The sequence below is a fragment of the Haliotis rubra genome, unplaced genomic scaffold, assembly GCF_003918875.1.
Source record: "Haliotis rubra isolate DU_JTF1 unplaced genomic scaffold, ASM391887v1 Scf1225, whole genome shotgun sequence".
Lineage (NCBI taxonomy): Eukaryota > Metazoa > Mollusca > Gastropoda > Lepetellida > Haliotidae > Haliotis > Haliotis rubra.
This window is the reverse complement of record NW_025765143.1, coordinates 76,408-90,398: the sequence shown is the minus strand read 5'-3', so window position 1 is coordinate 90,398 and position 13,991 is coordinate 76,408. Positions and strand designations below refer to the sequence as shown.

General features: G+C 38.3%; 1 protein-coding gene across 1 annotated transcript in view; it reads left to right on the top strand.

Annotated features, from left to right (window-relative positions):
• The window catches only part of LOC124265993 (multiple epidermal growth factor-like domains protein 10), a 109,547-nt gene extending 95,783 nt beyond the window's left edge, over positions 1-13,764 (top strand). The window contains exons 7-15 of the mRNA XM_046700812.1: positions 610-759; positions 1,442-1,591; positions 5,556-5,705; positions 6,914-7,057; positions 7,770-7,916; positions 9,229-9,378; positions 12,768-12,905; positions 13,109-13,220; positions 13,317-13,764. Of these exons, the coding sequence (XP_046556768.1) occupies positions 610-759; positions 1,442-1,591; positions 5,556-5,705; positions 6,914-7,057; positions 7,770-7,916; positions 9,229-9,378; positions 12,768-12,905; positions 13,109-13,220; positions 13,317-13,506 (1,331 nt within the window). The 3' untranslated portion in view covers positions 13,507-13,764. The remainder of the gene's footprint in view (positions 1-609; positions 760-1,441; positions 1,592-5,555; positions 5,706-6,913; positions 7,058-7,769; positions 7,917-9,228; positions 9,379-12,767; positions 12,906-13,108; positions 13,221-13,316) is intronic.
• The last annotated feature ends 227 nt before the right edge of the window (positions 13,765-13,991 follow it).

The following is a 13,991-nucleotide window of genomic DNA, read 5'->3' as shown; positions in this document are numbered from 1 at the left end:
GAAGTATCCGTCAAATTGCTTCCCACTTTCAGATAAAGGTCATACCATGGATGATTCAACGTAGACATCAAACACTCCGTTATAATCTGACGTGATACACCTGATGTGGAAAATCGTCTTCCGATGAAGTTATCACAATGCCATAAACTTAAAATGTAGTTCACCTGTGATCAGAGATTTACAGCAATCAAGCGTTACATACTTCGGAACTTGAATATATTTATCTAGTATCCTAATATGTTTTGTAACTAGTAAATTGTATTGAAGGGTACAACGTGGAGGATTGTTTAAATATTCATATGTTGTCTTCACACATTTTTCTTAGAAATCAAGATATTGTGTCCCAGTACTGAATTTGAATAAGCGAAACTTGCATAACAAACATGGCTTATTAAAACATTTTCACAATGAACTATTAAAAGTTGTAATGCGAGAGTGGTATGTATTCATTACTTTAACCTATGGTATAATATTTAGCATGTTTTACCACTTCGCCAAATACTGTATATTATATTGCATGTATATTATACATTGCCTCGACCTTAATTCATATGGGGTATCTCCTTTGACACTTATTACTGTCGTATTGTTATTCTACATCTTACTCAGTCTGTGTGGAGGGAAAGTACGGCCAAAGTTGTGCCAGAGACTGCAGCTCCAGACAATGCATGGTATTCTCTTCCATGTGTGATCGTATTACTGGAACCTGTCCGGCTGGTGGATGTCAGGACGGATGGATGGGGGCGGACTGCTCCACAGGTAATAAAGTGTCATTTCACGGTGCATCGTTCAGTAGTCAATGGATAGTCGACTTGGATTGACGCAATGTCAAAATGTTAACGAAGTCTATCTATACCAGCAGATACAGTCGACCTAGAAATAAACATAAGTGATGTTGTAGTGTTCTGGGTCGATGGACAGCCATGTATTGCAATGCCCCGTCACGTTGAACAGCCGGGTTCAGTCTTACAAGGGAATCATTTCCAGATGTGACTTTATTGTGTCCTATTGTTGATAAACAGCTGGAAAACTAAAGGAAAACGGCTGTTAATCTTAGTCTCAGCGGATACATACAACCTGGTGAAACGCAAACTGGAATTGTGCTTGTTTGGCGATCATAATGATAAATATGAAAAAGTACCTGGATAACATAAATGTACTTGCAAGATGCGAGGAAAAAGAGACTGATTTATGGTAAGTGACGTGTTTAATGAAAACATATTTTTAAATAAAAACAGAACAAAGCAAGACCAATGATTGCCTGGATCTTTCCTGGAGAGACCGATACAGTAGGTCCGATCCTAGGAATCTGTTGGTCAATTTTGACTTTTTATTGATATTTTCCTTCAAACTTCCTCAAATTTGTTATGTAACTAATGGTTGCCACTGCCTCTATTGTAACAAGAATGACTAAAAGTGCAGTATTTCATATCTTACTCAGTGTGTGCGGGTGGAACGTACGGTCCCAGCTGTGCCAGGTACTGCAACTCGAGACATTGCAAGATAAAACCTGCCATGTGTGGCCATGTCAATGGAGCCTGTCCAGGTGGTGGATGTGTTGATGGATGGATGGGAGTGGACTGTACTTCAGGTAATGCAGTGACATTTCATAGCTAATTTACAAAGAGCTACAGTCCACGAATGAGCAATGTCATTTAGAAAGTAGTATATGTAACGTAAGTATTGTTTGGCATTACACTGTACTAAGCCAGTGGAAGCGGTGGTGGCTGTGTAGGTTAGATCGCTGAATTTGTTTGCTGGCGCTTAGGTGCCTGACTCTGAGTGTGTGGGTTAGAATCCTAGATGGAACTCAACCCCAAAAGTACTGGAATCTGTACTTTACTGAAAAGGTGTAATCCCAGATATATCGTATGTAAGCTGTAGTCTACCTAGGAATAAATATTATACAACGTCAGACCCTATAGTATCCGAATTATACAGAACGTCCATGCAGCCAACGCTTCCAGATATGTCCCCGATAGAACAGCTCAGCGATGTCATGGATTATCATGATCGACAACGACCACATCCTCCAGCCAACTTATAACATCTGATCCGGGGCCTTCACAGAGAATGGCGAATAAGCCCAAGTAACGTCATCAGACGGATGATATTTTTTCTGTGCCCCGGATAATTTTTTTCGTGTCTTGGAGTTCGGTTGTAATAGACGCTATCGATATGACATGTCATTGGACAAGCGATTTTAGAGGCGCGTGCCCATTGTTAGTTGAAAGTTTGATTTACTACCCTACCATTGTCCACTCAGTTGAAAGTTTGATTTACTATCCAACCATTGTCCACTCAGTTGAAAGTTTGATGTACTATCCATCCTCAGTTCAGGCACCATCCATGTCAATATCGGTTGCTGTATGACTGTAATGTTAAGTGTTGATTTTGTTGAAATTCTCAATACATTTTACTTCATTCTTCTATCTTTTATGGCATGTGTTGAATATTCCATAACAAGGGAAATCTATTTCAAATCACAAACTATGAAGGATCTTTTTAGTAATGTCAGTTCTCATTTAATTATTGCATCTTTAAAAGAATTAGATTAGTTAAAAAGATTTGTAAATAGATAAATGGTATTTTAAACATGGTAGTATAAATTTCCAACTGCGATTGTTAGTGGTTGTATCCTCGAAGGGGGTTAAAGTATCGTAAAATTACTGCCTGAGAGGGTACGTAAGCCCCAATACTTTCAAAGTTAACTTTTTGCTTACCCGATTTTTCAACGTAGTATATTTGTTCCTTTAAATTTCTAAATTTGTCCTACCATCGCCAGCGGCTGAAGGGATTATGTAAATCCAATTAGGGTCCATGCAGGTAGCAAAGGCACTGTAAGTCCCCATGGTCTCTAGTAAGGTGATCTACCTTCAGTTGTTGGCGATCTATGGCCCATTTTTACATTGTATTGTCCAGAAATAATTTTCTAATTTTAAATATATATGCCAGCTAGTGTTAACTCAATCTGTGATAATCTAGTGGTTTTACTGTCCTTCGTTGACAGGGTTGTATATATCATATGTATGTATTATGAATTTGGAACAAGTTTTAGTCACGATATGGCTGAAATACTGCCGATGTGACTTTAAATCTTCACTCACTCACTCAATCACTCTATCCTTTATGTTTTTAAAAGTTTGGTTAAAAAATATCGTCACGTGTCCTCTGGCCGTCATTTTAGAAAATATTATTGTCAATAAATTCGAAATGATACAATTAATCATTGGAACTAAATTGTCGTTGTTTGTAACTTTCTATACAACGAAATAAACAATAACACATTCTCATTCAATACTCGATGGCCATTCTCCGACTGGTTTGACTTACATAGTATACATAGGTTTTGTTTTGTTCCAATGATAACACATTCTCATTCAATACTCGGTGGCCATTCTCCGACTGGTTAGACTTACATAGTATACATAGGTTTTGTTTTGTTCCAATGATAACACATTCTCATTCAATACTCCATGGCCATTCTCCGACTGGTTTGACTTACATAGTATACATAGGTTTTGTTTTGTTCCAATGATAACACATTCTCATTCAATACTCCATGGCCATTCTCCGACTGGTTTGACTTACATAGTATACAAAGGTTTTGTTTTGTTCCAACGATAACACATGCTCATTCAATACTCGATGGCCATTCTCCGACTGGTTTGACTTACATAGCATACATAGGTTTTGTTTTGTTCCAATGATAACACATTCTCATTCAATACTCGGTGGCCATTCTCCGACTGGTTAGACTTACATAGTATACATAGGTTTTGTTTTGTTCCAATGATAACACATTCTCATTCAATACTCGATGGCCATTCTCCGACTGGTTTGACTTACATAGTATACATAGGTTTTGTTTTGTTCCAATGATAACACATGCTCATTCAATACTCCATGGCCATTCTCCGACTGGTTTGACTTACATAGTATACAAAGGTTTTGTTTTGTTCCAATGATAACACATGCTCATTCAATACTCGATGGCCATTCTCCGACTGGTTTGACTTACATAGCATACATAGGTTTTGTTTTGTTCCAATGATAACACATGCTCATGCAATACTCGGTGGCCATTCTCCGACTGGTTAGACTTACATAGTATACATAGGTTTTGTTTTGTTCCAATGATAACACATTCTCATTCAATACTCGATGGCCATTCTCCGACTGGTTTGACTTACATAGTATACATAGGTTTTGTTTTGTTCCAATGATAACACATGCTCATTCAATACTCCATGGCCATTCTCCGACTGGTTTGACTTACATAGTATACAAAGGTTTTGTTTTGTTCCAATGATAACACATGCTCATTCAATACTCGATGGCCATTCTCCGACTGGTTTGACTTACATAGCATACATAGGTTTTGTTTTGTTCCAATGATAACACATGCTCATGCAATACTCGGTGGCCATTCTCCGACTGGTTTGACTTACATAGCATACATAGGTTTTGTTTTGTTCCAATGATAACACATGCTCATGCAATACTCGGTGGCCATTCTCCGACTGGTTAGACTTACATAGTATACATAGGTTTTGTTTTGTTCCAATGATAACACATTCTCATTCAATACTCGATGGCCATTCTCCGACTGGTTTGACTTACAGAGTATACATAGGTTTTGTTTTGTTCCAATGATAACACATTCTCATTCAATACTCCATGGCCATTCTCCGACTGGTTTGACTTACATAGTATACAAAGGTTTTGTTTTGTTCCAATGATAACACATGCTCATTCAATACTCGATGGCCATTCTCCGACTGGTTTGACTTACATAGCATACATAGGTTTTGTTTTGTTCCAATGATAACACATGCTCATGCAATACTCGGTGGCCATTCTCCGACAGGTTAGACTTACATAGTATACACCATTCGTTTCGGACATAAAATAATCTTTTTCTAAAGATATACGTAAACTGATATTTTCACACCCTGTTCAGTCACATTTCATAAAGTCATATGTACGAGGAAGTTATTTAACATGTGAAACCTTTCCACACCTACCATAACAGTGCAACCTGTTTAGCTTTTCTTTACCTTTGTGGAGCCTGGAAACCTAAGCCAAAACTTTATGGCCCGGTTTGATGTGCTTACATGCAGCGGTAATCTAACACATTCACCCATGACATGTTCACCTGGTTCTACAGACCAAACAGATAGTCAGAAAATTCCACAACATCTTTAGTGTACAGCAGCACTAAATATAACCAGACTAAATCCGGCATCGATAAGATACCATGTGTATCTTACTTCATAATTTTATCTAGCTCATTGATTTACAGCGAAATTCCATGGTTCTACTCAACAAACACGTGACATAGTGTGTTAAGCCGTCAGAAAATGGAAATATGTTTTCTGTACATTATTTGTTTCTGGCACAAGTGTGCAAGATTTCCCTGAGACAGATACCTGTAATTACTTGAGTCACTCTAAACTGATTTTGAAAACAGGGATGATAATAGACTTTGACCATGCGTTATCCCTGTGTTGACTTTCTTAGAGAGAATTGTTCGTTCTCCATATCATACTCAGTGTGTGCCCCTGAACAGTACGGTGCTAACTGTGCCAAAACCTGCAGCTCCCGACATTGTAAGACGTCTTCCCCGACATGTGACCGGATCAGTGGAGCCTGTCCAACTGGTGGATGTGATGCTGGATGGATGGGGACAGACTGTACTACAGGTAATACGTTGACATTTCATGACTACTATAACAGCTATAGTCTCGGGTCAGTGAGTAGCATTCAAATAGTTGCTTTTTTCGCTGAACAGTCAGATTCGATTCCCAAAAGGAGTTATTGCTTACCTTGTCATTCTACCGTTATACCATCGACGGAATTATGCCCGTGGATAACACCAATAACAATTTCAGCCATGGTTAGACTGTGACAAATGCGACTGGAATAAATAGCACATTGGAACAAATTTTGAAAAAAAAATGTTAATAAACTACATTGTCGTGGTGAACTTGGAGTAAATGGGTATATATGTGTCTTCTAGGTCTGAGGACATTCTTGATCAAATATTCTGGATGGTCATGTCTATATGTGTACACTAGCTGCCTCATAAAATCAGAGGAATCTAGCAACATGGATCTTATGTCACTTGAGGTGTACTCCTGACAATCACAGACTATTAAAATATCCCAAGCAGATTCATTATTCTTTAAGCAATTGTTATTTTTCATCACACCATGGTTACTTGTCGGTCTGCTCATGATCAGATTAGAAAAAAATAAAATCGATGTACGTCAATAATTCTAATTTGAACGGCATACGATCGGATTCAGACCTTGCCAGCATTGTAAAATCATAATTTTTGATAGAGGAAAATGATAATTTTTAAATTGATATTGAAGGACACGTACCAGTTACACCTTTCCAGTATAGACATCCACAATTATATATTCACATATATGCTGTAAGTATTAAATGATTTACAGTTTACTGACTTGCAGTGTCTACATGCAGTGTGCCTTCACAGTGATCAGAAGATTATATCAGCCATGACAAGGCCATATTCATACATAAAAACTTCGACACAACATCTTCAGGATGTCCGCAGTTCATTTTCTTGACCTATTTTCCTAAGATCGATATTTTCGGGATATGTTTGATCAATCAATCCAGTCATCCCACATTTAGTTACAACATTTATTGAAATATTCCACTTATGCGGTGTATCTATTCTTCGGGGTTTGGGCTCATGATTACCACACAAAGCAGGTCTAGAACAATGAAAATGATTGTAGGTATGAAAAGGGGTATTGATGAACCAAACCTAACTTGATGTGAGTTCAGTTGGGGCGTCTAACGGTACAAACTCGTCTCATATTGTGAATCCTATAACCTGTCCTGACATACGTTTAAATATGACACTTCTGTATACTAGAATGCGCCTCCGGTCATTATGGAGCTAACTGTGGAAAAAACTGCACTCTTCGCCACTGCATTGGGGACTCCAGCTGTGATAGGAGACAAGGGCTGTGTGAAGGTGGATGTGCGGCTGGGTATGACGGAACAGATTGTACTGAAGGTATTTTTTCACATAAGCAGCGATGTTTGATATATACGTTGGTAGCACCATGGCAGCCTGTCTCTTGCCAGAATAGATCAATTTGTGATGAAGTTTACTTAGCTGCGTTGGTTGAACGATATTATGACGTCCAAATTCCACCGCTAACGTCAACGAGAACATGTTGGTTGTCGGTTTGTGATATCAAACAATCCGAACTTAGTTCATGTATTTCTTCCAGAATGATTGGCAAATCATTATAAAATGTAATGTTCACAAAATATACTATCCGAGGAAAGAAACGCATGGGCAAGAAATCTGTTGCGAAAATGTTGTATTTTCAAACATGTATAACTCGTCCACAAATATGCTTTAGTGCATGAATTTTTACACCCGTTTAGAAGAAGGTAATGTATATACAACCAAGTGGGTACTTTTAGATAACGGAGACGTTGAGCGCGATGGTGACGACGTAGCACGGTCCCGACGTCGGGAAATAATTGAGTTTGGACTGTGCAGACCACATTCAGTTACGTTGATCAACAGTATGAGCTCTCGCAGTTGGGATACGATGACATGTGTCAACACACCAAGTCTGACCACCTTTTTGGGATCTTGTTAGTTGCCTCGACAAACATGGGTTGCTCAAGACAAATTATAGTCTGGATCATCACAAGATTACAAATTACTTTCATCAGTATCACTTACACCAGCTCCACCTATATTATTACAGCGTGTACCAGTCTGATGTACGGTCCTAACTGTGTCAGTTACTGCAGTGCTCGACATTGTAAAACAAACTCATCTACATGTGACGGGGTGTCAGGAGAGTGTCTTGGTGGCTGCGAAGATGGGTGGACAGAAATAGACTGCTCCAGTAGTAAGTTACACAGCACCATTGGTTTGTATTTCCTGTTGATTATGTGACGTATTGGTTAAACTAAATTTGAACTTGTTCAAGGAAATTATATAGCATTCATTTTTCCAATTTGATTGTTGATTGCTGCATGATAACGTTGCAAACGTAAAAAAAGTAGTAGACTCTAAAAGTAGTATGCCATAATGATGTCATCTGTACTAAACTGTAAGTTAGATGCACGTATGTACAGGTTTAGTTTAATATTCTTCCCGCTATTCTCGCTTGCTTATCAGGTGTAAGTGATCTTTGCAGCAAGCGTGTATGTCCTGCAGTCGGACGACATAATTTGACAGCTTACCTTTACCACTAACATGGTTTGAAGATCAACAATAAAAGGCGATGTTAAAAAGGTATAATAATTTAGTAGCATCAATTAATTTATTTTAAAAACTATGTACAGTAAATAATAACGCAAATTGGAAACTATTCAGATATGTTGTCAAAAGTCTGAAATATATTTCGAATATTACAGAAATAAGATTATCACCCTGAACTGTTAGACTTAAAGTATATTTCCAATCCATATGGGCTCCAATAAAAGAAATCACATAATTAACAAAGAGCACACTGCGAGGATATTCAACAGATTATATGTAACAGAAAATGAAACATCTGACGTAATATATTGTTTTCAAATACGTAAGGCGTCCATTCCTGACAGAACAAGTCATAACAGAACTGTAAACAGCACCACTAATGTTTTATGTATATTGTTGAATACATTGTTACACAACCACTGGGCTACCTATCCACCCCCAAGAAAATAATGAATATACTGACACGTATTCATATCCACATGAATTTAACGATTAACTGTGACAGATTATTTTAACTCTATAGCTTTGTATTCAGTTAAACAAGTAAGAAAGTTAGTATTGCTTGCCGTCAAACCAGTAATTTGCAGCTATTCCTTTATAGTAGAAGAGATGTTGAACATCACTAAAATCTCAGTCCAGTATTACATGAAAGGGTAAAAAACTTACTTAAGATAAATTTCTGCATTTTGTCAAATAGTTTGACTTCTTTTCAATATGCTAAAATCAGGTGGTTAGAAATTGTTCTAAGAAGTTTAGATAGGGTCATAACATCATCATGAAAACGAGCAAAGCTTCACGTACAGTTAATACTTGTTGGACAATTGCATTGACGTGAATCTTCTCCTGTCTAAAAAAACCGATTGTGTACAGTGACTGTGTCCACTATGACATCTCCTTAGTCACAACGATCAAAATAGTAAGAGAGATAGTTCACAGCATTCGGTTCTTTGGTTCAGAGGTAAACTGCTCTGATGGAAGGTATGGACCAGGATGTACAGAGTTCTGCAATTCTCGCAACTGTAAAACACTATCACCCGTGTGTGACGTCACTGGATCATGCGCAGATGGATGCCGGGAAGGCTGGCAAAATGCCGACTGCAGGACACGTGAGAAGTGTTTTGAGAAATCTGTCTGTTTCAACTGTTCAAATAATACCAGTTTGTTCCATAAAATAACCTCTAAATGTCGTTGAATTTAATTGAAGTAGATACTGAATAGAACAGTTGATAATGGCATACATATATATCAGGTAATTGTTTCCCATTTAAGTTATTTTTGCCTGAAGGTTTAATCAGTTTCATAGAGAGAAATAGTGTTTTATGGTTATTTGCTAATTTCTTGTCTAATTCTGTGTCAAATGAGAACAATGAATGATTAAATAACTCGAAATAGGGATAAATGCACGAAACATGAAAAGACACATGGTCGTGAAACATCTGTACCCAACACGATCTTAAATCTGACGTTTTATGATTGATCAGGGAAAAGGATGTTTCAGAAACTATCATGTAATATGTTCACTCTTCACACCGAGGGGTGACAAACGGCTGGTGGAATAGCGCCGGTAGGTTCTTCGCGTGTATCCTTATTTTAAGTTATTTAATCATTCATCGTTCTCCATTTGAACCCAATTGGACGGTAACCCCCATTACCCCTACATGTCACTACCCCTACAGCTTATAAGAACGTAGTTTACGGCCTGTTGCACTGTTAAGACCCTGCCTGTTACCTATTCCATACAATGGACTAATCCACGTAAGAGACATAACAACACACAACTAAAAGATTGGGTGAATGATTTTATTGAAGGTTGACATCACCATTTGTCATCATCAAGATTTTAATCAGGTTGCTGACAGACCTGACCTTCTGACTATCCTCTGGTGGGTGATTATGTTCTGTCGTATTCCTTACAACATTGCCAACAGTTGTGACTCTTCCTTTGCATGTTGACTGAACACAATTCCAGCGTACACAAGACTGTCTCTCGGCATTCTTAGTGTGAAGATAACCATCAAATAGGACTCGGGGGCTACATCTCCGTGACATAACAAACTCAACATTACGCAGACCAGCCATGTTGATGCCATGTTAGTTTGTTGTCAACAGCTATATACTGTACGGAACTATCTCAATTTACTTTCTCATCTCATGTTCTCATTTCCCTCCACTTCTCAATATTACTGTGTATCTTTCATCATGGCACTAAAAAAACTTTTACAACCTTTAAAACAACATTTAACAACCTACACACCTATATTGGTAAAATTGTTCTACTCACTAGAGGTTTATATTTCATCATGAAACTAAAACATTATTCAGCTAATCCCAAGTTTCCTTGACACAAAACACTGAACAACAAATTAATCCCTCCCTTGATGCGCTAATCTCTTTGGGTCAGTCCATTTTGCCAGCCAGGTAAATGCCGTGTGTTGTTTTAACTAATTGTAGGGGTAGTGGCATGTTGGGGTTATTGGGTACAACCAATTGGACTGTCCAGCTAGGGTCCATGCTGGTAGTAAAGTCACTGTATGTCCCAATGGTCCCTATGCATGGGGTGGGGGCGGCGGCGGCAGGGGATGCGCACCCCTACTTTTGCCCTGAAAGTTTATTAAATGACCATTGAATCTCGGGTGAAAATGAAGTGTGCACCCTCCTATTCTTGATAGTGTGCACCCCCTTTCTCAAAGCTGTATCCGGCCCCGGTATGCTGTTCTACCTTCAGTTGTTGGCGATCTAAAGCCCATTTTGATACTTGAAATATAATTTTAGAGAGAGATGCTAATTTTAATTCTTGATACTGTGATATCCCAGTTTGCTGTTTTGTCCTTCGTTGACAGCTTTTTATAATTTACATGTATTCATGATCAATTGAAACCTGTTTTAGTCACGATAAGGCTGCAATATTGCCTATGTGACGTAAAATCTTAACTCACTCACTCCCAATCCGACTGTAGTTATTTTACTGTTCTTTGCAAACAGGTAGATCTGAGTATATTAACTTTTTATTTGCTTTTATTCACATTCATCATTTATTTTTATTTGTTTTTATTCATTTATAAACTTAAAATTTTACAACTTCCATGACTGAAATACTGCCGATGTGACTTTAAATTTTAACTCATTCACAAATCAGTTTCATAAACCTCTTCTGTGTGTAAATACACATGCCATCGTTTTCAAACCTCGTGAACTTTCCAAGCGGGACGTACGGTTCTAACTGCAGCAAGTCCTGTGATTCCCGTCAGTGTAAAACTCCTCGGACCATCTGTGATCAAGTGTCAGGAGCCTGCACCACAGGATGTCGGGAAGGATGGATCGGAGCAGACTGTACTCAGAGTAATGTATCCCGAACCTAAACTCACTTGTTACAAGCGAGGTGCACAGCTGATTAGTATACTTAGCTAAAAGCGAGTACTAAAGATAATTATTTGTATTGTTAAAACTTGTGCCATTAAGTACTGAATACATTGGGTACAGAAAAGGAACAGGACATGACATGTCTGTCATACAACGCTGTGCTGGAGAGGAGCGGTATAGGCAAACAATGTGTTCCAGAACATCATTTCTATACTGTGACAGGTACCAAATAACATGGCACGACAGATTAACGACTCATGTCAGCTCTGTATTAGAACAGATGCAAGAACTGCCCCACATTATTGTATGATTTGCGACAAATGTGTGCAGCAACATTCTCTATAACACGGCAGACAGATTTACGAGAATATATGCGAGGATCACATTGTGAGTACCCACCATGGGAGGCAGCCATATTCAGAAAACAGACGTCGGTGGTGATAAGCATGCCCAATATCCGAAACAGTAATCGGGAATTGCCTTGTTTAGGGACCAGTCCGGAAGTAACCTTCATGAGACTTATGGACGAGTCAGGGTGTTCCACGTTGCCGTGAACGTTTTCCATAAACTGCATATAGGAGGTGGACAGACGGTTTTGGAAGCCTACTTTCGCATACAGAAAAATTCACAGACATGTATAACAGGTTTGATGCAAACGGAAGTATTCCAGTACATGGCTATTGGCTAAAATCCTCCAACTAAACGCTTTTTTCCAGCGTGAACAATAGTGACATACACGGGTACATATTCCACAAAGTGAGAACCATACGTTCAGTTTGTGTATGGTCAGGATGTGGCAGTCGCTTTGCAAACTCGGAATCCATGACATAAGTCAAAAGAGAAAAATATAACACAATTCTTAGTAGCTCCTTAGCTATCCTTTTAATACAAGTGGCGATAAGTAATTTCATCTATCTTTCCTCATAGAATGATATACGTATTACTTTCAGTAGGAAATATTGAATTTATAATTATAATTTGATGCAGCACATCCTTTAGTAATGAAGCATAAAGAAGATGCTACGCGTTCTAGTCAAAAAGACTTGATATGATGTGTCATAATTAAAACATATGTTCCAGTCTACTTTTCATTTCTACCATCGAATGACGTGATAACTTAAGTGCTTACTACCAGGATGCAAGCCTGGAACGTACGGGCCTGACTGCAGTCGTTGTGGACACTGTGACGTCACGTGTAATGTTGGAGATGGACGTTGTCCAGGAGAATGCCTGGAGGGCTTCACTGGTGACCGATGTGATGTAGATGTCAGAGGTTTGAGACTCGTTTAATATCCTGGAATTCCCTATAATATGTTTAAATGAGAAAAATGTTGTTACAATTATACAGATGTATGAACAAACTTTGTTAATACTGGCTATGCTATATATCTAGTGCATTGACATATGCAGACTCTAGATCCATTCACAATAAATGCAAAGTATAAAGGTAAGTGAATGTACTTCTTATTATTGCAGCCTCTGTTGCTAAAATTGGCGTCATTGAAGGAGCTATAGGAATGGCTATAGGAATGTCGGTCATGCTGCTGCTGGCTGTTGGGCTGATCATGTGTCTGCTGAAACATGGAAGGTAACCTTGTATAACGTCTTGTATGATTAAAAGATTGATACTGTTGCTTGACGAGGCCAACATCTGTAACATTTCTACCATACTTCTCTGTTTCAGACTGAAATGGATTCCCTCGAACGGAGCAGATCCATACGAAGGAAGTACGACAGGTTACACTGAGGAAATTCCAACTCCTGGCGTGGGGGATCCAGACTATATTGAATTGAATGATGTCACCAGGGAGAGAGAGGAGAAGTCACAGTACGATGTCTTTCAGAACCAAGTGTATGAAAATAATCAAATCTGAGAAATGTTATGTGTATTGTATGGGCTAGGTTTTGTGCCGAATCTCTATATATGATAGATAAATATATTATGCTTGGTAGTTTAGATAAACAACTGATATTGTTAGTGGCTGTATCCTCAAAGGGGGTTAAAGTACTGTAAAATCATTGTCCTCCTGCGAGGATACGTAAGTTCCAAAACAATTCAAGTAAATTTAAACGTACTATGGTTTTGAACTGCAGTGTATATATTATTTTAATGTTATGGCTTGATTGTTAAACATTTGCTGACAGCTGAAGGGATGGTGTAAATCCAGCTGGGGTCCATGTAGGTAGCAAAAGTAATGCAAGTCCCCATGGTCCCTAGTATGGTGATCTACCTTCGGTTGTTGGCAACCTATAGCCTGTTTTTATATTGTATTGTCATGTATAGTTAAACTGTTTTAGATAATATTACTAGTTTTGCATTTATATAAGTGATATTCGAGTTGTTTTACTGTCCTTCGTT